Raw genomic sequence first — 27,835 nt, 5'->3', positions numbered from 1 at the left:
TCCACCTCTGCACCATGATTCAAATTTAAGTCAGTATGGATTAGAGTACCAGCCAAGCACCATAAATGTTTATATATCAAATGCATTTGCTGTGCCAGTCCCCATGTACACATTACTTTTCTTCATATTAATCATCAGAGAAAATGTGAAAGAGGGGTCACTAATGTTTTGGCACTATTTCCTTCTCACAACAGGCACGTGCTTCTGCAGGATGCTCAGATTTTCTGCTCAATTCTACACTTCAATCAGATCAAGGCAGCGTCCCACCCCCTACTCAAACAAACCCACCCACTCATAAAACTCCATACTTCAGCAGCTGCCACTACTCAGACGATTCTGATGAACAGCACAGTGTATAAACTGCACTGTAATACCTCACATTTCTGCACTGTGACTGGTGCTGGATTTAGCAGACTGATGCTTGCTGATGTTGAGAGGCTCTCTATGGATGAATCGGACCATATTCTACCTGGTAAAGTAACCCTGATTAGCTAATATAAAGGACTGATTATCAGAAAAATACCATTGATAATCTGAAGGCTCTCTTGTGCCACTACTCATCTCTACTCCTCGCTCCGCCTGCACAGGTGGTAATCTCCCATCTCCACCACTCTTTCACTCTCAGTCCATCTACTCACTCCTTCACTGACATGGGCTCTTAGGGTCTTTGTGAGAGTGTCTGTGTGTGTGTGTGTGTGTCTGTGTGTGTGTGAGAGAGAAGAGAGAGAGGCCACGGCCCGCCTGTCGATTTCCTATTATCTCTCCCGTAGAGAGGGGAATGTCCTTCCATCCATCAGATGGCAGACCACGGAGACAGCACACAGCCCAACACATTGATCACCCAAAAACTCTGCTGCATTGATGAGCCGCACGTACAAACGTACAGACGCGTGCACACATAGGCACTGATCAATGAATCACGCAGGAGCCGCAGCAGCCTGAGGAATGCCTAGCAGACAATGGCTAGTCTACCTGTTTTGCACACAAGTGTGAAAACAACAGCTACAACATGGCATGGTTACAATACTATACTCATGTTTACTGCATTTGGTTGATTTTCTTAGCAGATGATTTTGCAAAAGGAGGAGAATGTGGTGTTAGTAGTCTTGCCCAGCTTTTTAATGCAAACTTAAATATAATCTAATAAACTATGTTGCACAAAAAAAGCACACACTGCATTAAATATACAGTATTTAGACATATGCGTGTATGAGAATATGAGTAATCGACTGGCCAAACTTATGTTTAGCCAAACGTTTTTTACAGAACTGGGAAAATCTGCTTTTAGTTCCTAATCACCATCAGGAAGCCTGTGACTGTTTTAAATTAGTTATTTAATTAGTTTATCTTTTTTCTTATTTTAGATTTTATTATTTATTTATTTACTTATTGTTATTTATTTTTTAATCTAATGTTTCATATTTTGATTTATGTTCTTAGTTCATTATTATTCGTTTCATCATTTCTTATCATTATCATTTTACTTTACTTTTGCTATTATCATCTATTTCTTTATTGTATATTTTATAAACTCTTTTTTTATGGTTCTCTTGAATCTTCTATTTTTTTTTACATATATATTTTATTCATATATATTAAATGTTGATTTAAAATTAGTATTTATTTTATTATTTTTTACTATTTTATTCCTTATTATTACTAACTTCTTATTAAATGTTTTCAATCCCTTTTATACTGTAAATGTTCTGCAACATTGTAAATGTCATCCTCAATGTGTTCTTGAGTAAAATAATAAAGGTTAATTGATTGATTGAATGATGTTGAGCTTGTAGGGCATAGACTAAAACAGATATAAGTAGCAGAGATACGCTTCAATATCACCAAAAGATGTTGTTAGTGTAATGGGCCTAGGTTGCAATACTTTAAAAAAAAAAAGGTTAAGACAAAATGTGGGAATTTCATTCAGGGCCCAAACACTTGTCATTGGACATTGTCCAGAAGGACACTGACTGAAAACATTAAATCTAATCCTCACAAAAGAAATCCACTGACCACAAAATCAGGTTTTTGTAGTGATTACTCCAGTCCAATGATATAAAGACATAATAAAAACCCTGTTGGCTGAGCTGAAGAAAAGATTTAATATTTTTGAACCAAGGATGCTCAAGGATCTGGGGAGCTTTTTGTATGGAGGAATAGTCCCAGATGTCTTTTTAATCTCACCTTTACCATGTGTGAAAATTAAAACATGCCTCAGCAAAAGCAACAAAATGACACTGCAGATGCATTCACAGTCTGTTATTGACACACAAGTACCTTTTTCCCGGTAGCCTTCTGAGTAATAGACTGGCCAACTTACATTGAGCTTGTAGGGCATGGACTCAAAATAGATAGAGGTAGCAGAGATACGCTTCACGTCAGACATGTAGCCATGGGTAAGACTAGAGAGAGAGAAAGAAAGAGAGAGAGAACACAAGAGGAAGAGAGGGGAGAGAGGGAGAATAAGTGAGAAGGAAAAAAAAGAAGAGTACTAATGAGTGAGATTTATTTACACACGCATTAACTCATTAGCTCACGTACAACATCCGCCACTCTTAAAACTACAGGATGTGACAATATTTAATATATTAAAACACAATTACACTGCCTTCAGTCTAACAGGGGAACAAAATTAACAAGAGAAACACACACTCTTCTCCATTAGGCAGGACAGTGAAGGAGTAAGTGAGTGGGTGAGTGAGTGAGTGAGTCAGATGCAGAATGAGTGCACAAAAGAACTGCCTGTGCTGAATCCATTGATGGAAAGTACGGATGAATGAGTGCGAATATCTCACTATAAAACTGGACAGACATGATGGAAAGAAATATTGGGCCACCAACAGGTTTATCTTAGCACCACAGAAAAGTTTATTATTATTTCCATATTTTTGAATTAAACAAAATTATGGAAGTTTTGTTAAATCCTATGCAAGTTAGCTCTTTTAGTCGAATCATACTACCAAGCAAGCTACTCACTACATAAAACAGGGTTTTGTTAATAATTACTGTCAGTAATCTCAATCGCAGCATAGGAGAGCAAATAAAATGTATTTTAAAAAGTTCATATTATTGTCTTATTGCTTGTAGTATTAACAATTTTAGTAAAAGATTTTAGTTTGACCAGACATTAAAAGTTGCTACCTAAAAGGGGCCCAAGTAACAATTATTCTGACCATTTTTAATGATTCACTTATTCTATGCTTAACTATTAAGCCTTGGCAGTAGCAGCAGTAGAACAACGGAGCAAAAACACTTGTGTGAGTAAAATGTCAGTTCACTCCTAGATTAGAAAGCTCTGCACCAGTAACAGAGCATGAATAAACACTGTTGTAAACGTATGTGGACAGAAATAGTTAAACCTCGGAGTAAAAGACATTACAACATAATTACCATATTTTTGCACTATAAGGGGCACTTAAAATACTTTAATTTTCCCAAAAATCATCAGGGTGCCTTTTAATCCAATGCACCTTTTGTATGAATTTCACATGCTGAAGTAGAGCATTAAACAGAAGTTTCAGTTTGGTTCTCCAGCAGTATTAACATTACCCACTAAGCGCTAGCCAATCGGACAGTATTGGTGAGTATTATCGGCCTGTAGTCTCCTTCTAACCCCCGCCTAGCACTGATGGAGCAGTATTAGCATTACCCACTAAGCGCTAGTTTTTTGGCTGTTCAGTGGTGAGTATATTAGACTGTAGTTTGTGCATTTACCATGTTAAAAGAAGCTACGTGGGATGAACTGCTAGCTAATATCGCCCTGGCTAACCGGAACACTCAGGGTTTTTTTAGTGTAGCGCTGTCGGGTAGTAGTTAGGGAGCATTAGCGTCAATTGCTCCAGCCTTAGTTGAAATTTGGAAATCTAAGCTTCCTAATAAATAAATAAACAGAAGTGCTTTACTCACTCAAATAAACAGTTTTCAGGAGAGAAATCTGTGTAGATTAACATCCATTGCGGGTTATACTTGTCTGACTTGTCTGTAAATGTTTTCTCTCTTTCTTTCTTTTTTTTTTTTTAAAACTAATTACAGTTACAGTTTTGTTTACTTTATTTATCTTAGCTTTACAGGTCTCACCCAGCGTTGAGTGTGCCTATAATCCAGGGTATAATCCGGTGCGCCTTATAGTACGAAAAATACAGTGAACAATTATTTTCCACAATATACACTTAAAGGCCACTTACTGTCCTCCATCAGGCAGGTCCAAGCCCATCAGACGGTCATGGGGCTTGAGGACAGCAGTGTAAGCAGCAAAGTTGGCAGGGGAGCCTGAGTAGGGCTGCACGTTGACACCCCAGCGTGATGGATCCAAATCAAAAGCCTCCAGAGCCCGCTTCTGACACAGCAGTTCGATCTGGTCCACAACCTCTGCACCACCATAATACCTTCATATTAACATACAAATATAAGAATATGAAACTGATCAGCTTAATCAATTCTAATAATGCTATTGTAATATTACACTAAAACCTTTCTAGCAAGGACAACATTAATTTAGGATTTTACAGCACCTTCTAAACATCTTTATGTATTTTTTACCAGTTTAAAAGTTCGACCTTACACTCAAAATATGAGAGACATCTAACAAATGTCTCATCCAGAGCACAAACACTCGTTTTGGCCATCCTCCAGAAGAACACAGATTCAAAACATTAAGTCTAAGCCACACAAAAATTCTGTACTGATCAAAGAATCAGGTTTTTGTCGGTTAATATAAAGACACACTGAAACCCTGTTGGCTGAGCTGAAGAGAAGATTTTATATTTTTGGGCCAAGGATGCTAAAAGATCTAAAGAGAATCTTCTATGGAGAAATAGTCCCAGACCTTCTTTTAATCTCACCTTTACAATGTGTGGCAATAGAACCATGCCACAGCACATGCAACAAAAGTGACACAGCAGATGCATTTACAGTCTATCATTCAAACACAAGTACCTCTTTCCTGGGTAGCCTTCTGAGTACTTGTTATTGAGACAGGAGCCTTGGGCCTCAAGAGCTGCTCTGCTGCAGAAATTCTGTACAGGAGAAACACACACACACACACACACACACACACACACACACGCACACACGCACACACGCACACACACACGCACACACACACACACACACACACACACACACACACACACGCACACACGCACACACGCACACACGCACACACGCACACACGCACACACACACACGCACACACGCACACACGCACACACGCACACACGCACACACGCACACACGCACACACGCACACACACACACACACACACGCACACACGCACACACGCACACACGCACACACGCACACACGCACACACGCACACACACGCACACAGGTGAGTAAATATTTTAGTGGTGTTTATCATAAACCTAGGGCTATAACCCCTGAGGAGAGAAAAAGGAACTGCCCCTGCAGGGTGGTATCCAGACAAGCCTCTACACAAAATATCACAGCATCCCAATTTCTATCTGTCCTACTGTCCTTCTCACACACCCACACACACACTTAATGTTTGGCCTCAGATCATCAGGTACCACAGTGCAGGCAACAGCTCTCCACCACATGGCATAGTCATGCTGTGAAAGCACACACACAAATTGGAAATGCAATTTGAGGACTTTTGTGCTCTTGCTGCAAAAACACAGTGTCACTACAGGGGACCAACAGGTACTGAGAGAGAGAGAGAGAGAGAGAGAGAGGGAGAGAGGGGGAGAGAGAGAGAGAAAGAGAGAGAGAAGGCAAGGATGCAGTGCCAAAATCCATCTGAAGAGAGTAAGCTGCTTTAGATACTTTAATAAACAGGAGCGAGAACACTTAAAAAGCACACACACACACAAAAAAACAAACAATTTTTACAGCATCATGACAAGACAGCTGTCATTTTATTGCAGATTTAAACATTTAACGCATCTACAAACAGGTCACTGACCAGTGGAGCAGGTAGGGGATCAATAAAGCAGGTGGGGAACAATAATGCAGAAAGATTCAAATAGCATTTGTTGATGTCTACAGTCATATTATGACTGGTATTTTTACTACAGGATGTCAGGAAAAGATATCACAGATGTGCACTGGAAAAAGAAATCTTTGCCTAAATAATGCGATGGGAGTTGCTTCTTGATTTACACACAGCCATCACCTCCAAAACATGCATCTTATAACCCACTAGTAGTACTGGAATTTTAACTTTAAAATTAAGTTACACGTGTTCAACACATTTTTAGGCTATAGACTATGCTCCACAACTACTTGCCTAAAGCTACGTGGCTCTAAGTAGTCCCTTGCTTGGTCTTTCGGATTTGAGGTGTGGAAGTCATAAAGCACACTCAAAACTATTTTTTTTACAGGATATGATTAAATATTTACCCATTTTCTTGTAGTTCATTTTACTTGAAAAAGAGTACCTTACAACTTATACAGATGTGGGTGTCCTCAGGCCATCCCTTGAGGCATCATTTTATGATCCAACACTGCTATCCCACGACTGTGTACAGAAAATGCTTGTTTTTTGGGGGTTTCTTTTTCTTCAGACAGTAAAAGCGTACATGAGATTCTTTTTTAAAGGGATAGGACTATTTTTGGTATCTTATCGGAACAAAAAGGAAACAGATAATGGCTTATTATCTTCCCGCTAATAAATTCGCCATCCTGTAACCAAACACAATAAGAAAAGAAACAAAGCAATGCATGTTAATATTATCCAATATTTTTAAGCTCACTATCAGCTCTCTCCTCCAACACAGGCAATCATCATCCATCAAGCACTGGCCTTGGGTTACTTGTCAGTCATCCAATTTCTGCCTTCCAGCTGGCCAGCCCCAGCAGATCCAAAGCAACAAAGACAGCCACATACCTTTTCATTTAGGAACAACTCCTATAAAAAGGCACCAATTCTCATTATATACTAAACAATATACTAATGTAAAGATACTAAATTTCGTAAAAAAAATAAGAGAACCAGGGTATGTCCTTAGTGATAAACTGATACCCAGTTAACAATACAAATTCAATATACCAATAGATGATGCTTTTCAAGCGTTTTAATGAGTAAACGGGTAAAGGAAAAAAAAAAACTCTTTACTACTTTGAGCAGAACCATGAATAATGTAAAATTATATCATAATTACCTATTGTCCATCATTATGACTGGCCATTTTACCAAACGCTAAAGGACCTAAGACTAGTAAAACAGGTTCAGCTTCTATGAATTTGCCCAGAGCAAATATCAACATGGTCTTAAAAGTTATTCAAAGCCTCTCTAGACAAGACAAGTAGAGATAGATAGAGATAGATAGATAGATACTTTATTGATCCCCGAGGGGAAATTCTTGAAGTAGCAATGTTCTCTATATCAAGCAGATGTTTCCTTCTACCATTCTGCTGCTGTGCCAGAAATTCCATTTCATGTACATTGACCTAAGCTGCCACTGAATAGATGCTGTCAGAACACCCACTCCTTTGAAGACAATCTACTGTCTCAAAAGTTTCTCTATTAGGACACGATGCGACTCACATTAATGGCTGTTTCTGGAAGATAAGATTAGCTTTTTGAGCTTCTATAAGACATGCGGTGCTCTGTTCACTACGTAAGTAAAAGCCAATTTATAGTCGGCAGATCAGCCTAGACTGTTTATTAAAGTTTTTCAATAGCTGACCCTCATTATTTCTACAACTAGGTAGCATTCAACAGATGGGCAATTACTTTTTCACACCTGAAAGTTGGACTATTAATTACCTTACAAAACAAATTTTTTGTCAGACCCCAACCCAACTGAATCACCATGTTAACCTAATTAGATAGAGTTAAACTGGTGGCTAGTTCATTATACACTTGAAGTAAACTTAATAATCTCTGGACTTGCTGCTTTATATTAGGTCATTTTACACTGCCTTACTGTGAAATCTCAGAGAACATATACCGCCACAGTACAGATGTTAAAAATACAGAATATATGTGTAAAAGTGAGCTTGTGAAAAGCATGTAAACCCATTGAAATTGCCAAAATTTCTGCATGATCAATTTTAATAGGACTTGACTATCATAGACACTTTTGAATAACAAACCCCACACAGCATTTAAATCACTTTTTTTGCTGAACAAAATGTTCCTTCCTGCACATTTCACAAACATAAACCTACTCCAACACACCCCCTCCAGTCCATCAAAGACTACTGAAAACAAGAATACGGTGGATCAGTTGGGGCTGATCAGTGGAAGGGAGAAACCAGGAACGAGTGGGTGACCACTGCTTTGAACAATAAGAGTAATCATCATCACCATCATCATCATCATTATCATAGTGGAAGTAGAAGTTGTAGTAATAATTAAGTAAAACTAGGTGTGGACTGTCAACAAAAAGCAGCCCAGGGTGGGGTAGTGTGTTGTTCTTATCAACAACTGCAGACTGCCCTAAAACCGTTATTATTTTTTACACACAAAGGTAGATATTTTGAAGAAATGCTAACTAGATACACTATATGAACAAAAGAATTAGGACATGCTCATTCACTGTTCATTCATAAATCAAAAGTATTAAAAAGATTTTTGTGCTTTTTGGAGTAAATTTTGCAAAAGATTAAACAGTTGCACATGCGATCAAGTTGAAAGATGATTAGTGATTAAAACGGGACTCACTAATTGGTCCATCTCTAATAAATAGCAAAGTCAAACAGAAGAAATGTTGTATTTTACATTAGTAAAATCAGTATGTTGTTCCTTTTAAGCAGGGCTATGCAATTAATTGTATTTGTCTTGTTATTTTAATATAAGAAAGAACTGCAATAAGGACATGAACCTCAAACTCTAATTGCATTACACTCTGCAGACTGTGCTTATGTGCAAACGAGGCAGAAGTTATAGTAAGAGGTCCATAGTGAACACGCTCACCTACGCACTCAGAAATTTCTTAGGCTAGAACAAATTAGAGCAGTCAAGCAAAGACTGAAAAACATTTCAGGAGTATAATGAATCCTATTTTTTGTCTATATTGTGCACCCCTAATTTACAGTCTTTTGATATGCAGGTGAGATCTGAAGGACGTTTAAGCAAGACATCCCAAAATTGAGACGTCTTGTATAAATAAATGATAAACAGCCTCAAATAACTTCTACATGCTGTACTGGAGTAATCAGCAGCTACACAAAGGGTTTGATTAATTACTAAATCATTTTAAATAGTTAACATCAGTGACCTTCAATGTCCTCTTCTGCAATTTTTAGTGGTTTATAGACATTTATTAAATTAGCTGAAATATAAGTTGCATTGTTGTTGACAACAAGGTAAGATGTACAGTGGGTATGGTGATATTACAATGTACAGGTTTGGGAACTGCTAACTTTTGTGTTTTTTCCAAACACTATTAGATGTAATACACTGCAGGTGACATCTACAAAAAAGACATATCACTATGATAAAACAATATATAACCACAATGGTAGGTTTTAAAGCTGTGTTCTTTTGCTAACGTTTCAGGTCAGGCCCAGCATCAATGAAGAGTAGAAAACCACAGGACCATATGCTGCAGACTCATAAAAGTAATTTGCTTTAGAACGAAAGAACATGACAGGCTCTCAAGTGCTCTACAAAGTCTTGTTTCTTCAGAGTTCCATGGTTTCATAACAAACCCACTCATTCTCTTCATCCGCTGCTCTGTAGCTCAGTTCTTGTGTAAGCACTACAAGCGAATCATCAGCCCGTGTCTCCATGAGTAAACAGCTATACTTCTAAATCTAAAAGCGGAGAACTGGGAGTGCAAATTAGCAAAAACTACATAAGTGACCTGGGGGTTCAATGTAGCAAAGTACGGGTCATTGGTGACACTGGGACATTCGGAGGACCTCAGAGATGCATAAAATGATACCTAACCAGCAATGCCCTCATTGAAAACACCCAGAGATTATACCAGTGAGGCTGTCAAGCTCCTAGCATGATGCCCTCAAATTATCCAGGCACTGTTTAGCCTCTGGGAGTGCATGCCAACTTCATCCAGTGAGAGTGATGCAGGCTGGGCAAAATACGACAGCATCATCAACTTATCTGTTCCTGCTGTAGGCAAACTGCAGGGAGTCTGAAGATTTCTCCAGGCATTCATAGCACAAACCCAACAGGTTCCACTGGAGTCAGGATTGCTGTGTGGTGATGGGAGGCTTACAGTGGATGGAGAAGCTGCTAGGTGTAGCAGATGTTGAGAGGGTTGTGGTGCTTATGCCCAAGCCTGTGTGTTGGTGTTGTCTGCCCTTCTACAGGTTGTGTTTTGTTAGTGGTATAAAAAAAAAAAAAAAAGTAAATCTTGATCACTAAACATTTGGACATGGGGTGCTCTAGTCTGTTCTACTGTCACTTAATAAATTGGGATACACATCTTAAGCGCTATTCTGATGGGTAAAGTAAAATATTTTTACTACAGGACATCAGAAAAATAGAAGTTATTCACACAGGAAAAGAAATCTTGGCATAAATAATAGAGATGGAAGTGGGCCCTCCACTATGCCCTTTTGTCATATCAAAAAAATAAAAACATAAATAAATAAATAAATAATGCTAACCCACTTACAGTTATAATGAAATTGTAGCTAGCAGATACAGGTTCATCTGCTGCAGAAACATCTCTTTCACAGAATATAAGTGCATATTTACTATTTATTTATATTATATTTAAGCAGAACTAATTTAACCTATTAACGTGGAAGCATGCAGTCCAGGACAAATGACTGATAAACATTCAGAAAGGACATTGTCCAACCTCCTTAGGTAAAACTAATCCTATCAAATATTCCATATGGTTCCTAAAGAGATTTAAAAAGTTTATTCCACAGGCTTTTAGGACCTCAGGAAGTGAGGATTTGTATCAACCCATTAGAATTCTGAGTGTAGTATGCTTTATATTTTTGTTTACCTCTGAGGCAATGAGTTCCAGGCCACGACACTGTCTGTCTTTCTCTTTCTGCAACAGGTCCCACATCTCGGGGTCATCTTGAGCCAGACTGTCTTGTCCGGTCCAGGGCCTGTCATGCTCAGCTGCTCGAGCAGCTGCAGAGTGCTGCCACCTCAGGCCTGTGCTCAATGCTGCAGGGCCACGCTGGCACAGGGGCTGGGTTTAGAAATGGAGACAAATACCATACAAGTTAAAATTCAATCAAATCATACTGGCTCCAGGTATAAAGCTATCTTTTATCTTTTAATAACAAGGAAGAAATAAAATAAACAAATTCAGTAAATATATTTTTTTTTTAATTTGGTGGTTGCAGTGTCTTGCTTTAAATTAGTGCTTCAAAGTAAACACCTGAAACTCAATTAAATTCTGTATTAATGCAGCAAAACCCAAATAAGACCAAAATTCCATTATGCAACAGACATACAATACAGTGTGATGAAACATTTAACAACTTTCCAGGAGCTGGGTACGTCAAATAAATTCTAACTAACTTTAGGGTAATGTAAAGCAATATTATCCGCCGCTTTCATCTTACAGCCAGACAGAGGCAGCCCACTTTCAAGTTGAGCTTATGGTGATGAGGATGGAAGGCATCATCAGCATCAACTTCATAGTAAACATAACTCAAGATTGTTAGAGACAGAATAATGTAAATTAAGATTTCATGCTGCATCTGTACAGAAACAAGCAACTTAGCCCAATATGAACATCGCAATAGAAATAGCCTAGCACACCACACTAACAATATAGGCTGTATATACAGCTAACATGATAACTGGTACTGTAATGCATGTAGAGCTACTATCCATTCAAGTCTACACAGTGTATTATAGTAAACTATTTCTCTGTGGTAGTAAGAAAAGAGCTTCTGCACCCTAAGCCAATCGATACCACATGCAACATCATTTTAAATGTCACATAGAACAGCAAGTAGAAATAAGTAAAGCAACATCTGGGCAAAGTACATGAAGTCATGCTTGCAGTCATTATTTTTAATAAGCACAGGAAAATGTGGGAACTGTGTGAGACTGAGCATTGAACAGCTGTTTGGGTGCTGCTGAAAAAAGCTTTTCTGCAACTGTTAGAAGCACGGTCTAACTGCAAACTAATGAACAGGACCCAGTCCTTAACATTATTTCTTTTTAACACCAAAATCAGTATTGTTTGGCAGATTCCACTAAAGATTAACATGCTGAACTGCAGCTCAGTGTCCAGAGATGCTGCCGATGATCCAGATAATCAGAATGAAAGCCTCATTAATTTTTAATGAATACAAAAACAACAAAAAAACAGTCATACTTGAATATGTTATATTTCATCCATCTCTCAATATTTGTCCAAACTTAGATCAAATGCACAAATGTTTTAATATGTTACAAAAGGTTTTCATGGAGATCCCCTGTTCTTCACAGTGATGTTGCAGTTCTTCTAATTATGTTAATTGTCAAAACCTTTATTGCAATAACGCTAAAAATGTGACTTATTTTACAGCCCTAGTGGCAAGTCAATGCAAACTAAGTAGTCAGTGCAATGTGTGCTGCGACTAGGGCTGCCACAAACGATTATTTTTATAGTCGACTAATCACCGATTATTTTTTATGATTAGTCGACTAATCGGATCATACGTTAATTGAATATAAAACACAGTTTATCACAATAGAATGCAGCTGCTATTATACAACCAACATTAGATTTCAGCTATATGCTAACTAAAAATAAAAACAATTAAAATCATAGTTCATTAAACCTTTAATGAAATATGCAGCTTGTTGTAACAGACAATTATTTTACTGTTTAGCATAAAGTGTAAACAACTGTGTAAAATAAGGATAAGGCACTGGCATTTATGAAACATCTCAACCGTGAGGTTGTTTGAACTATTATGAAAAAAAAAGTATATTAATAAAAAATGCCTCTCTGTCCAGATATAGTGTACATTACCGTACACAGGGCAGCGGTCTGCACAGATCTGATTGGCAGAGGAGAGCGTTTGGTGATTTTACACCACACATGACTGATCTGTGAGTTTACTGCACCGAAAAGCACTGAAAACAAAAGCCACTGTCAGAATGAAATCCTTCTCTGTAGTTTATCGGTTTGGGACGGCATTTGTGACAACGTCTGGGTCCGGATCCGGATCGCGGTCCGCCTATTAGTGACCTCTGTTTTAAAGCTATCAAGATGAGTAAGTTAAGTACTAAGTTAACGCTCTGTTTACGCTAATTTTAGCAGCTAAATAGCAATTTAGCTTCTTCGTCGTTTAATCAGCCACAACATGCCTCCTTTTCAGGTGCTCGTGCATCGCGGTTGTGCTGCCGAGGAAGGCAATGAAGCTTCTTCATTGCAGATATTGCATTGCACGCGTTTCACTTTTATTTTCTTGGTGATCCCACACTTTTAAGTTCTGTAGCGGGGTAGCCATGAAACCAGAGCCTGTCTGTATAATGTCCTGAGATGTCGTCCACTACCTACCCCGGTTTCCACTACTGCGCATGTGCGTCCAGGACAGAAAGGCAGTCGCAGCAGTTTGGAGAGAAAAACAAAGAAAAAAAAAAAAACGACTAATCGACTATTAAATTAGTCGTCGACTATTTTAATAGTCGACATAATCGTGACAGCCCTAGCTGCGACAATTTATTTGTATACACAGCTCTGTAAAAAAAATAAGAGAGTATTTATTTGCAGAAAATGAGACATGGTTGAAATAACAAAAAATATGCAGAGCTTTCAGACCTCAAATAATGCAAAAAAACAGGTTCATATTCATAAAGTTTTAAGAGTTCAGAAATTAATATTTGCTGGTTTTTAATCAGTTTTCATGCATCTTGGCATGTTCTCCTCCACCAGTCTTATACACTGGAATTTTTGCACCAGTTTTTACTGGTGCAAAAATTCAAGCAGTTCAGCTTGGTTTGATGGCTTGTGATCATCCATCTTCCTCTTGATTATATTCCATAGGTTTTCAATTCGGTAAAATCAAAGAAACTCATCCTTTTTAAGTGGTCTCTTATTTTTTTCCAGAGCTGTATACACACACATCATATATGCATTGTGTGTCTATGTGAAAATGTGAAGGCAACACTCAGCAGACCAGTCATGGTCTACGTACAGGGTATGTCGCTACGCATAGGGTACGTGCAGGCTATGGCATACATTCAACGCAAAGGCATAAACTGGCTTTAAGCAGGGCTGGAGCATCCTGCTTCAGGATCCGGGTTCAGTGAAATTGGAACAGCCACGGCAGCACGGCAGTCAGGTAGAGACAGTAATCACACAAAAGAAGAGTTCACAGGCAGGACATGCCGTTATCTCAAAGAAGACATGACCAAATATAAGGCAATTATTTGCGATCTAGTGGGAATTGATGTTATTTTAGCAGTATTATTAAGCTGGACAGGCCAAAGGCAGGTTATATAGAGTACAATATAAGTCATGCTATCATTGATATGTATAGCATAAGTGTAGGTTGTATGACATGTGCATAGTTTTTGGAGACCTGCATTATGAAACCTGGAACAGTGGGTTAACCATAATAAAGAAATCTAGTAATCAACAACTAATAAATTGAGACCTAATATCAACTCACTAGCAGTAATGTTCTTTATGGACTGTCTATTTGAATGTTAGGAGCATTTTTGACAAAGAGCACCTTTAAAGCTTTAAATAGTTTATTTGATGATCAAATCAGATCATCTAGATTTAGAACTAACCACTAAACGCAGTCTCATCCAGAGATGAGAGAGAGGGCTGGTTGAGAGATGTAATAAGCAGTGTTCAGGGTTAATTATGCTGGAGTCAGCAGTACTGACTTTATTGCAGGACTCTACAAAGCAGAGCAAAAAATTCAGCACTCTTATCTAATCACACACTCACTCACACTTCACTATGCATGAAGCCTTTATCAGTTCTTTCTGCTCTCTCCTCGCCCTTCTTCAAACGCTCGGCTCCATCCGATCTGTTCAGTCATGCTCATTCGCTTTAGTTCAGGCCTCATTTTCAGGTCATCCTCTCCACCTCTTTCTTTCCTTTCATTTCTTCCTGTTCTCTCCTATATTGCTTTGCGTCAACAGCGAACAGCTAGTTGCTTCTTTGACATTTCTTCTATTTCTATCTTCTATTTTCCTTTTTTCTTTTACATGTGTTACCCTTTCAGCTATGCCCAAACCATAAACAAAAAGGGCTGACTAAAGAATACTGTGTATTCTTGGAAATGTTTGTTTCACAATAAAATGGCTAAGAAGAAAGTATTTCTTACTTAATAAACGCACCAGGCAAGTCACTTCATAAATAACAGTAATAAAGATAATGAACCCCCTGCCTGACCCCTTTTCCAATCCAGCGATGCTCCTTGCTCCACAGGAGGCCAGGAGTGTGATGAACTACTTCATTTAAAAAACGTTATTAAAAAACAATTAGCTCAATGATGTGGGAGCATTAGGAGACGATGTATGAGAGACTGGCTTTGCCTAGCAAGAGAGCACTGACGGTCGGAACAGACTCTGTCACTTCATCAGAAGCCATAATACTGCAGGGTAAGGTGGGCGCCCCTTGGTGTCTCAATGATATAATGGGTAAATACTGTAAATCTTATGAGTAAATAAATAACAGTAATGAGTGTTATAATAGTCCTTAGGGCACATGACAAAATGAATAAGACGTTCATTACTTTAGTGCAAAGCAGTGCATGGCACAAGGGCAAATGGCTGAGTTTGTAGAAGGTTAAGAAAATGCTACAGGTTACGGGCAGTACAGAAACTCCTTATTTACTGAGCAATGACAAACAGAAAAAAAGAAAGAAGAAGAAAGCACATTATCAAGAGGTTTATTGTCTTATACAAGGATGATGTCCAGCCCTAATTAAAATACACTCACTGATAGACCAAGAAAAAGTTGTTGGAGTTGTATGAAGTTTTTTGTGCACAAATGTAACTGTTATATATCTAAGCAATAAATATACCTAATGTTAGCCGAGATGTTTATTTATTTTTCTATTTAATAATAGGTTAAAGGGTAAAATAAGCATTTTTATAAAAGGTTCTAGGAAATATTTGTTGTGCCAATTAATGTTTTATTGTATATCACAACAATAATATTCTGTGATAAATTATTATTAAAATCATGAAATAAAATTAATTGGAAGGGAGATAAATGTAACTGTATAGGCAATCTAGAACATTTTTATATTATCTCTATTATCTGTAGTTTTGTTGGTTTAATGCTCTTCCAAATTGAATATTTTAGGACAATTTTAAAACAAAAAGAGCTTTATCATCAAAGATGAGGAAGCTCAGACAAGATGAATAAAATGCTAGTGTGGTGCAGCTCGCAGCTCAACCACTTAAACTCCTCTTTATTTAAGCTTCATCAACTTTTTAACAGATAAACAGATGGATTAATCCAGGAACAATAAGTAGCAGGTGTGTGAGAGAGTGAAAAATCATATAATTTGGGACCCTCTGCTGCCGATCAGTAATATAATGTGAAAGCCACAACTTAAATAACACACAATTAAAGCACAACTAATCATGTTGTGCGAATGGCAAAACAACTTAACGACGCAAAAGGTTGTGTAGTGTGAATCAGGCATTATATGTCACTATGCTCTGTGAAAAAAGTTCACTTTTAATTAAACTTCGTGACTCAGCACATTACAATGTTCTAGTTTAAAAAGAATCAAAACTACTTTTATTATAATACAGTAAACAAAAAAAAAAATAAATAAATCACAGAATTTAATTGTGATTTTTAAATCTATCACTATCCAGAAGGCGACTACTCACTGTTCTCGAATTACACCACTGCACCTGTAATATGTGGAATGCTACCCTTTTAACCTCCCACCAAAACAGTTAAAAAATACCAGACCACCCATTAGTCAACCAGTTACTAACCAAAACTCCCCATCACAACAGCTTGTCCGTCAATTAGACATTACTACACAGCAGGACGTTACATTCCCGACTTGCTCTCCTTCTCAGGATATGATCACACATGCACATATGCTCGAACTGCTCTCCTCATCCTGCAGTAAGAAAGGGGGTCAAGACGAGAGGTGCCCATGGAAGCAGTGTTGCTGCGGTAATGGGCAGCAGAGTGGCACAGCTCCCCTGGCCTTCTGTCAGCGCCAGCGCCCCACGCGCCAGCCGCAGGACAGAGAGCGCCCGGCTGTCTCTCTGGGGCCACATCATGAGCGCACACACACTCACAGGCGCGCACACACATATCACATGGGTCATTACTCTCTGACGGGACCTGTCCTTTGCTGTCGGCTCTTCCACTGGGGACACAGAGACCATGGCGATATAGAAGGAACAGAGTGAAGCGGAAGGATTTGTGAGCATGTGTGCAAAAGTGCACAATAAAGAGCAAACCTTGAGACACACTGTGAACACAAACTGAGTCGTCTGACAGCTGATTGCCAATTCCAGGCAGGAGAAGAAGACACAGTGGCCCAATGCAATTGCAACACATTGCGATACTGCAAGCAATGCGATATATTGCAATTGTATAAATCAAAGTTTAATAAACCCGTCATAGTAGGGGTGTGACGAGACACTAATATCACGAGACGAGACACGATACTGTGTTCACGAGAACGAGACGAAATTTAAAAATAAAATTTTAAAGAAAATGTCTAAATGTCTAAAACTAGAGTTTTATTTGACAAAATCAGATAACGCACACTTAACAGACTGGTTTCCCTCACAAATTGATTCTATAAGAAATAGAAATAAGAATAAGAATAAAAAATAAAAATAAAACTTTTCTAGGTCTTATATAGTGCAAACCACAACCAGTCATATTAAGACTATGATTTGTGTTTTTTTTTCTCCTAAATCTCTTGTAATTTAACTATGCACAACCATAACCAGTCATATTAAGACTATCCTTGAAGTGCAAACAGAGACAGAACATTTTTTTAATACAGTACAGAGTAAAGGGATTAGTACAACTGCCTATGAAACAGTCATGTGTAGGATTTGCTTAGAGTATTTACATATGGTTTGTGTCTTGTTGGTCACTCTGTTACCGATTAATGTTTCCACTGGAAAACCAAAATGCAGCCAGACATACAAATTAAAAGTAGCAGAAGCATCTTCTATACAAATGCTCGAAATTTTCCTCTTCTGCTGAGAGCTGCTCTCACTGCTCAGCCACCACACTTGCTGCTATCACTACTGTGTTGCCAGATCCCTCTTAAAAAGTCCACATTAAATTATTTTTTTCCTCCGCGAGACAGGCTTAAGCTTGACGAGAAATATTGTCACATTTTAATCTCACAAGATCTCGTTACACACTTACGTCATAGTATAAAAACATTATATTTACATCATACTTCTAAATATGAATAAAAAACAATTTTGTATCCAACCATACTCCATATGTCTAATGACAGAAGATAACATTGCTTTTTAGTGGTCAGGGTTTAAACAAGTTTAAATGTTTATTTTGCTAGTCGACTAATCTGACTATTACTTTTCTTATTAGTCAACTATTATTTCTGCCAAGCTCTCTCTCTCTCTCCATCTCTTCAATAAATAAAAACATGGAAACAGATGAACATGGGACTTGAATGCCCTTTAAATGCCCAGGAGATGTGAAATGATCGGATATTTAGTGAGAATATATGTAATCTGTTGCATCAATCACTTGTGAGTGAGTGAGCAGCAACATTGTGTATTGTGCCAAGTATTAATTGCAGCCCTAGTTTAAACACAATACAACATGAACCACTGTCAAATAAACAAAGTATTGCAAAAAAAAAATTAAATTATTAATAGTGTGACAATATACTGATATTGTGATGTATTGCATAATTCCGATTATATCAATTTATGGCAGCAAATACTGATATATTTATTGAAACATAGGCGATCTAAACTTCCTAAGACCCACCCCCAAATTGACTTAACGTTACTGCTTCATTACTTCACATGGCACTAACTGCATGAATAGGGTAAGCCTGCAGTGAAGATTATTCTGTAGAATAGAGAATTGTTGCAGAATCACAGTGATAAAATATTGTAAAATCATTATCGTGTGCAACATATTAATTGCCAGGTAATTTGTAGAATGATTAAAAGTCATGTTCTACATGGAGAATGGTAAGTAAATTTTTAAACATTCCTACCCGAATACCCCTTTAAAGAGTACAACGCATGTACTAGGACAGTGAGTATCAGAACACAGAAAAAATAATTACATTTTATTTTGTGACACAATTAACAGAATTTTACAGATGCCCTGCACGACTGTATGCATTGCCTAGTTTGCCTGGAAAGGTTAATGTGGCATCCAGCACACTTCTGGCAGATCAGGCTGATGGATGTTCAAAATTGCCTCAAAAAAGCCCTGATCGGTCCATCTTTAATCTAATAAACAATTAAGAAACAACGTTGTAAAATGTATTTTATAACTTTATCATGACGACTGTAGCAATTGAAATATCTGTACTGCACTCCCAAATTATTCTGAAGCATTATCAACACTTACAGAGTAAAATTATTAAAATATTCTGAGGAGGATGAAAAAAAAGATGAAAATTAGATCTGATAAGACACAAGGACCAGATCTGTCATAGAACTATATTTGGAACGAGAGATATTACAGGCGCTGAAGGTGAACTTTGAAGTGGGAACTTTGTAGCGGCACAGAGCACAAGAATAGCTCAAACACACACACATACACACACATCCGCTGAAATGACTGACACAATGTTTGTCATTTTAGAGCACGCCATTTCACATCTGGCCTGCCTGACTCACGCAATAAAGTGGCCCAAGACAGAAAAAGAAAGAGAGGGAGGAGGAGAGAATCATTTCATTTTACTTATTATTTTTTGTTATTTTCTTGTTTCCAAGGGAAGGAGTCAATTTTACAGATGACTGCTGTCCATCACGGTCTTGCCGGATGACAATCAGCCTTGTAACACGGGTGACGGAGAGAGAGCGCAGAACGAGGGATGAGTGTGAGCGGAAGAGTGTCGACGGGCCGTGGAGATCAGTCAGAGTGACACACGCTCTTTTCTTTCTTGTCAGTGACTAATAGGCAAGCGGCCGTTACAAATTACCCGCCAATTTGTCCGAGGATGACACACGGGGCAGGGGCAGGAGGCAAAGTGAGGGTGGAGAAAGAGAGGGAGAGAGTTGGAGAAGTGGTCTGAGCCCTCACTGCCTAGCGCTCGGCTCCTCACAGCCTGAAGCCGAGTGACACAGAACAATCAGGAGTGTGGAAAGCCAATTTCCCACGGAGACTGGAACATTATCGCCGTAATCCTGGAGATGGAGTCGGCCGCGAGGAGCGATCCTGGAACGCATCCGTCCCTGTCAGGCCGCGTTCTCCGGTGCATGATGGGACACATCTGGGCCCAACGAAGTGAAAGAGAGAGTACGGGAGCTTGAGCCGAAGCAGTTAGAGAGCAGAGGAACATGAAGGGCGCTGGAGGAATCTCTTTAATATGCATCTAGACTAACTCTGCATTTCTGAGTGGCTGCTCAATCAGTTCGTTTGGCTGCCGGATTTGACGGCAGCGTCCTGCCAATGCCGGTGCAGGCAGCTGCAACTCACCCCCCCTTCTCAACACCATCCCTCCATCCTCCCCACCCACTTTCACAAAACTGGGACTTAGGCAGAGTGGGGCTAAAAATAGAGATGAAACCATTAAAATATATGCTCTAATCAATTATTAAGTAGCCTTGAATCTGGATGCGACAATCCAAATAAGGCAGTTTATCTCTCTTTATTCATAAGTTAAAAAAACAGTTTAGCATATATTATACTATAAAAACAAGGACATCTAACATTAAAAATAGGATAAAACAAACAAATGAACAGTAAACAAATTATGGCAGAAGGCTGGTGACCAGACTGGTCATGGATGCATTCAAATACCTAGATCTGTTTATTTAAAGTGCCCTTACATGTTTATTACAAACATGCATCTATTTATAAATAATCACTTCAGTCAATCATTTCTAAGACACAGGCTAATAAAAAAAAAATGTTATGTGGCATTATAGATTATAACATGTCAGACTCATGAAGATGAATCATTATTTTAAGTGCAAAGATGTGCCCATGTGTCCTCAGTGTAAAAGGAGTACAGTTTGATTAAAAAAGTTGATAAAAAGTTACTGCGTGAAATGATCATGCAAAGATAGTTTATCAGCATGATTATTGAACGTTCAGTTCACTCCAAATGTGTTATATAAAGAGGAACGCACTGTTCTCATGGCACTTAAGGTTAAATCTGCTCCATCTGTGATGTGAAAATCTGTTAAAAAATGCAGTGTTACTAGCATTGTTATAGTACTTTAAATTCACTCTTGCTGTATTACACGGAGGAGATTATATGTGAACTAGTGTATTAAAAAAAAGAAATGTGGATAAAAAACATTAACAAAAGATGCATCAAGGACTCCACTCTATAATATCTCTTCTCCACCTGAGTAATTATTTAAGGAAACCACCCGACATCCCAGAAAATTGAAAAAGCTCAGGTTTAAAATTTTTCACACTGTTGCAGGACTGTTTCGTACTTGGTGTGAAAGACAATATCAAGATTTTGTTTTTTTAAACGAATTACTGTCATGTAATTGCACGTCATCGCCACTGCCCCTCCTCCCCACCCCCACCCAAACTCTAAAGCAGTTATGTTTAGATTAGATTACTAACAGGATGAAACTCTGTACAATTATTTTTTTGGACAAGAGACCAAAGAATGTTCAGGTCTGCCTAAGGGGTGAGCTAAGTTAAGAAAGGTTAAGTAAACAAAACTGTAATAAAAAAAACTTTCTTTTAAAGTCAAACGAGCGCTGGATGTTAATTTACACAGATTTCTCTTCTGTTTATTTGGGTGAGTAAAGCACTTTCGTTTATTTACAGTAAGCTTAGATTCCTGAATTTTTTCAGCAATAAGGCTGGAGCACTGTCATTAGCAACTAACCACTGGCTAATGCTGTCCGACATCACTTCACTGAAGAACCGTGAGTGCTACGGTAAGTCACGGCGATATTAGTTAGCGGTTCTTCCCATGTAGCTTGTTTTACAAGTTAAAAGCGCAGGCTACAGTCTGATCTAGTCCCCTACGAACGATAAACAAGCTAGTGCGGTTAGCAGCTAACACTGCTCCAGCAGTGTTAGCTGGGATTAGCAGCAGGCTACAGGCCGATCATACTCACCTTGAACGGGGAAATAGTGGATAGCAGCTAATGCTAATGCTACTCCAGCCCCGGTGCTGGAAAACTAAACTGAAACTCCTGTATAACGCTGTACTTCAGGGGAGTGGCTTTACTGCTCCTTACAACCTGACTGGTAAATTCCTTAAACACAGGGCTCACTGATGATTTTTGGGAAAATTAAGGGAATTTAAGTCTTTGCGCCTTATAGTGCAAAAAATATGGTATACAAATACAGATTTTATTCTAATAGTTCTCAGATGAGGTTCTTCAATTTCTTAAGCAATGTAACATCATCCATACATCAGCTGTTTATAGAGTGGCATGCAGAGATCATAAATAGGACTTTAATACACTGCTGCACACTTTCCAGTGCTAAATACTGTGTCAAAAATAAATAATTATTAAATAAATAATAATTATCATTATTATATAAATAATTAAGTGTATTTATTAGAAATAAGTAACAGGATAAAGCTGAGCACACTTCTTTTTCTGGACCAAATACTATGGATGTTCAGGTCTGTCTGAGGGGTAAGGGTGTGTATACAAAGTACAGATTTGATTGGTCGAGCACACGTGAGCTTTGGCTCTGCTAAAAGTCATATTATGCAAACACAACAACAAGAAGTTAATAATTGAGTTGTCTGGTTGAAAGAGCTGCTTATGAAAGAATAGAGATAAGAGGCTATAGGCTGTCAGGTGGAGAGGGAAGGAGAGGAGGAACGCAGGGAAAAAAACACTGTCCGCTGCACATCCCAAATAATTCTGTTTCACCACTACACAGCCTGTCTCAGGCACCTGAATAAAAGCAGCTTTGTAAGAGTCTAGGTGCTTTCAGGCGTTCAGCTGGAGTCAAGCTGGCTGAAGATCTGCTCATCCTGGCTGAGGAACACAGCATTAATTTGGCAAAATGATCCACAGTGCAGATACAGCCACTCTAAATTCAGTTTACTGACCTCATTTCAGAAAGACTTTTTAAATAGTCAATAAATGTTGAATATTTGGGAAGACAAACACGAGCTCGAGATAAAGTCTGCTGATCTAGCAAATATGCAGATATCTAGCCAGACAGAGTGAGGCTTTCCAGTTGAGGCCGGATTCTGCTGGGTTAATCTGGGTGACAGTAAAAGTACTTTGCACTTTGTTTCTCATACTTTGCCAAAACACAGTGACACTAAATAATAAAACAAAAATTAATTAAAACAAAATGAATAAAATGATTTATTTGTATAACTCCAGCCCCAAATATCAGTTGGTTATATAATATTGTTAGTTGTATATTTCTTCAAGCAGGGTAGTATTTGGATGGCCCAGAAATAATATGACGAAAAATTAGGGTATTTTTGCCTTAACAATGTTCCTGGCAATGTGACAAAACAATTAAAATATGTTTGTACACTTCCAAAAGAACTACTACAAAAATAAAATAATACATTCTCAAATGTTTCAACAGTTTCTTACCAATATTATGAATTCGCATAAAATAATAATAAAAATAATAAATTAAATAAATAATAAAAATTATGTTAAATTATGTTAAATAAAAATATTCTTGCTTGTATTGCTACTGAATGTTTAAATGTGTTTTATTTATACTAAATATCTTAAAAATTTGTTTGGTTGCAGTATTATGAAAATTATTTTAACAAAATAGTTTTCAGGGTTTTTTTTTTTGCCAGGAATATTATTATCACACAAATAGCCTCCGATATTGTAATATCGGAGTAATATCGTCTACCCCTAGACAGTACTGAAGTGCAGGAGTTTTAGTATATGCATATAAACTGCAAACAAACAATTATATGAATAATACACTGTATTCTGTGCTGTAAGCAGACCATTTTGTATTTGTTATGCTGTCAACACAGAACGCTTCTTATTGAAAAAGAATAACCACATTATACAACTGGGTGTTTTACCAGGACAGCCTACTTTTAAATACTCATTTTAATTTAGTGCTATAATCAGAAGTAGCTTATTTGAAAGTTTATAAAATGAGATAATGTGCCATCTCTACTCAGCACACTAATACTACTAATGCCCTAAAATAAATTAATGGAAGTGAATGAATGGAATTGGCTTCAGCGGATGCAGTAAGTTGGCCAACAAAGCTAAAGAGAAGCATGTGCTTCTATATTGCATTAAAGAGCACAAGGCATTACTTTTGTACAATTGAAAAAGCATGCAAACACATGAAGCCTGTTTGCCAGTAGATGGGTATAGTAGGCTGTCTGACTACACTGTAAAGAAAGCAACATAAAACAATAAGACTACACCTCAATTATGGCCATCAAATAATCAGTGGTTTAAACTGTGGAACTGCATGGCATTACATATTAACTAAACAAATGAATACTAATAGTTGACCATAAATGCATTTTTCCATGGGTGAGTAAATCTTGCTGAGACTGTATGCCACTTTGCCCTTTGATCGTTTAGCTGATGACACACAATACATAAAATGTTGGGGCTATGAGTTAGGCTACATGTATTTACATGCATCTATTTTTGACAGAAAAATAGTGTGTGATAAGATATGTGTCACAATACAGGGGTTACGCTTCAATATGCTGTGATGTATTGCAAAGCTTAAACAAGCTAACATAATCGCAATTTATATAAATCAATAACAAAAAAGAAATACATTATTATTCACTATTCTAATAAAACAAAATCTACTTTTTCTAATTAATCAGAAGTATGGGATCTACAACACTGCTACCTATAGGTTAGGGTTTAAACACAACACATACTGAACCTGTGCCTCACACCAACCATAACATCTAAACTCCTAACTAAAAATCGTGTTTTTAAAAATGAATGCAGTATTGCAAAACATACTATCACAACACTTTGATGTATTGGCATTTTCTTACACTCCTTTTGTAAACAGGGCTAGGAAATCCATAGTTCTACTAAATGTCTACTATTTATTTTCCTCTCCTCACTAATAGCTTTAAGCTCTCTCTTTTTATGTTATAGCAAAGTTATTGTTTGCAGTTTTTACACAAACAGACTAAGATGCTCAAAAACAAACTCTAAAAAATGTCTGCACAAAGTGTCTTTAAAATACATTTTAAAGAACACAGTAAACTGTTCACTGGTCTCAGGCATAAGGCATAACAATTAGTATATTAACTTTATTATATTAACATTTGGGGCATTCGAGACATCTGAATCATTTAGGTAGGACTCTTGCCGTATGACTCTTATCGTAGTAGTATGGTTAAGAGGCATGTGCAGCTTTAAAGTCTGGTTCAGCACAGCTGTAAACATTTTTGACATGTTCTTAGATCTTAGAACAGGGCTTTCTTTGTTATTGTCAATGGTCTCCAACCCTCCACCTGAAAAGCTTCCTTTCTGCAGGTTTTAACCTAAATCTAGCACACCCCTTCCAGCCAATAAAGAAGGGGATTGTCAATACAAAGTAAACCTAGTTCAGACTAGCAAAGCTGGCAGTATGGACTTGGCAAATTTGAATTTCTAGTGCAAACCACTAAGAACAGGATGATGCTGTTCATTCATTCAGCAACAGGAAAAGTAGTATACTGTGTAATGATCTTAGAAAACATCAACACACATTTTCATTTAGGCGCTATCTTTATATTTTAACCACCCAATTACCCAATTAAGTCTACACAAAAAGTTGTGTCTAAAAAAAGCTAATGATTTCATTCCATGACACAACAGTAGTAAAATTATAATCTTATATTTAAATTACACACATGGGCAGAGTAAGAAAACATTAGGGCTGCTTACTGGCAATAAATTGTTGTATATGCAGATTAGTATCACAATACAGTTATTTAATTTTAATAGTAATTAAATAATAATAGTACTTAAAAATTGGATGTTATGCAGCAGCGTTCTGCCTTCTGCCTTTTGTTCTGAGAAAGTTCCACTGCTTTCTGTAATAACTACATAACACTGTAGAATACTTTTACCTTCAGCAGTTTAGTACTACATTTTACAATAAACTACTTACTGCAATACTTGAGTTTTTTTTTAATACTTTAGTACTTCTATTTAAGTGTGGTGTTTAAAGAACATCTCTACTTCTACTCAAGTCACTTTTTAGATATAAAGCACTTGTACTGCGTCCCTTGTACCAAAATAAAACCACATACTAACAGTAACTGTCCTAGATCAATGCTGAAAGCAAATAAAATATATATTAGATTAAAATATCTATATATTGTCTAGCACTAGAAAGGCATAATTGCATTATTATGCTATTACATTATTCCAACTACATAAAACGATCTTAGCTGACAATATCATTTGTTGCATTTACTTATGGTACAACATATTGTCCAAAAAAATCACATAATAATAGTAATCATGACAGACCTAAAGATACATTCTGAATATTGTTTGCAGTGTTTGTACTGCAATAAAGCTGCAGATTCTGCAGGGCCTTCACACTCTAACACATCACTTCCCCTCAAGTGGACAGGGGCCTGGGTGAGTGAAGGAGATCAGGGGAAAGTAGGTGAAGCCTGCAGGCTGTCCAGTGCAGAGGTAGCTCCACAAGTTCTGATGAAAGACAGGCTGCATGATTGCATCATCGCTTCACTTCAGTTCACTTCTTCAACTTCACATGCAGCACCATACCATACACACAAAACTACTGGGCTGCTGTATAGTTAGTTAGCTAGCTAGTTAAATAAGAAATGTTAGTGTCAGTTTACTCAGGATAATTTACTAGCAAGTTAGGTTAGATTAAAATGTAAAATGCATAACTTAGCTTAGGTTAGGTAAGTTAAAGGTTTGAAACATCAGCTTCTTGTCATTTGGCACATTTAATACAGTTAAACTGTGGCAATACTGGTGTTGCTATATAGTTAATAGCTAGTTAGATAAGAAATGATAGTATCAGTTTATTCAGGATAACTTTACAGCGAGTTTAAAAGGTAAACTGCATAAGGTTAGCCAAGTTATAAGGTTTGAAACATTAGCTTCTTGTCACTCAGCACATTTAACAAAGTTAAACTGTGGCAATAATGGTGTTGCTATATGGTTGCTAGCTAGTTAGATAAGAAATGATAGTGTCAGTTTATTCAGGATAACTTTACAGCGAGTTTAAAAGGTAAAATGCATACCTTAGCTTAGGCTTGCTAAGTTTTAAGGTTTGAAACATCAGATTTTTGTCACAATTAAAACTGTGACAATAATAGTGTTTTATCCAAAAATATAGACATTTAAGAAAAAACATTTTTTTACATGCTTTGGACAGTTAGCATGCATGCTAGCTAGCTAAACTGGCTACCACGTTCACAAAATAACATTAGCACTAGATAGGAAGCTATTTTAGATAGCGTTAACTATCTAAGCTTCGCTAAATTCACTTTATTTGCCGTCTTGTTTGAAATAAATAGTGTGAAAACACCTACCAGTGCACTCCAGTGACAAACATAGCTAGGGTTAGGTTAGCTGAGCTACACATTAAAGCCCAGCTAGCGTTAGCCAACCGTTAACGCTACCGTTTGTTTGGTGCTACAACCCAAACCAGCGCACGAGCCAACTAGCTACTACATACTGCTCCAAAAATACCCCGCAGCTGTGTCTGTGTGCGTTATTAATGTCCTTTAATAGGAGAACCGAGCTTTATACTCACCCGGGCGAGCTGTCTCAGTGTCAGTGTCAACATCACGGCAGCGCTGAGTGAGTGAGTGAACGAGCGAGCGGCGTCTCGAGGCTCTGCCTGCACACGTTGGTCCCACAAG

At 37.6% G+C, this 27,835-nt stretch overlaps 1 protein-coding gene across 1 annotated transcript in view; it reads right to left on the bottom strand.

Moving 5' to 3' along the window:
* Positions 1-27,835, bottom strand: part of shmt2 (serine hydroxymethyltransferase 2 (mitochondrial)) — a 42,609-nt gene extending 14,774 nt beyond the window's left edge. Inside the window, exons 1-5 of the mRNA XM_007253393.4 lie at positions 27,727-27,835; positions 10,891-11,085; positions 4,936-5,015; positions 4,185-4,385; positions 2,321-2,402 (exon numbers count right to left, since the gene is read on the bottom strand). Of these exons, the coding sequence (XP_007253455.1) occupies positions 2,321-2,402; positions 4,185-4,385; positions 4,936-5,015; positions 10,891-11,085; positions 27,727-27,759 (591 nt within the window). The 5' untranslated portion in view covers positions 27,760-27,835. The remainder of the gene's footprint in view (positions 1-2,320; positions 2,403-4,184; positions 4,386-4,935; positions 5,016-10,890; positions 11,086-27,726) is intronic.

This window comes from Astyanax mexicanus, chromosome 5 (assembly GCF_023375975.1).
Source record: "Astyanax mexicanus isolate ESR-SI-001 chromosome 5, AstMex3_surface, whole genome shotgun sequence".
Lineage (NCBI taxonomy): Eukaryota > Metazoa > Chordata > Actinopteri > Characiformes > Acestrorhamphidae > Astyanax > Astyanax mexicanus.
The sequence above is the reverse complement of the archived record's forward strand: the minus strand, read 5'-3'. Positions and strand labels throughout refer to the sequence as shown.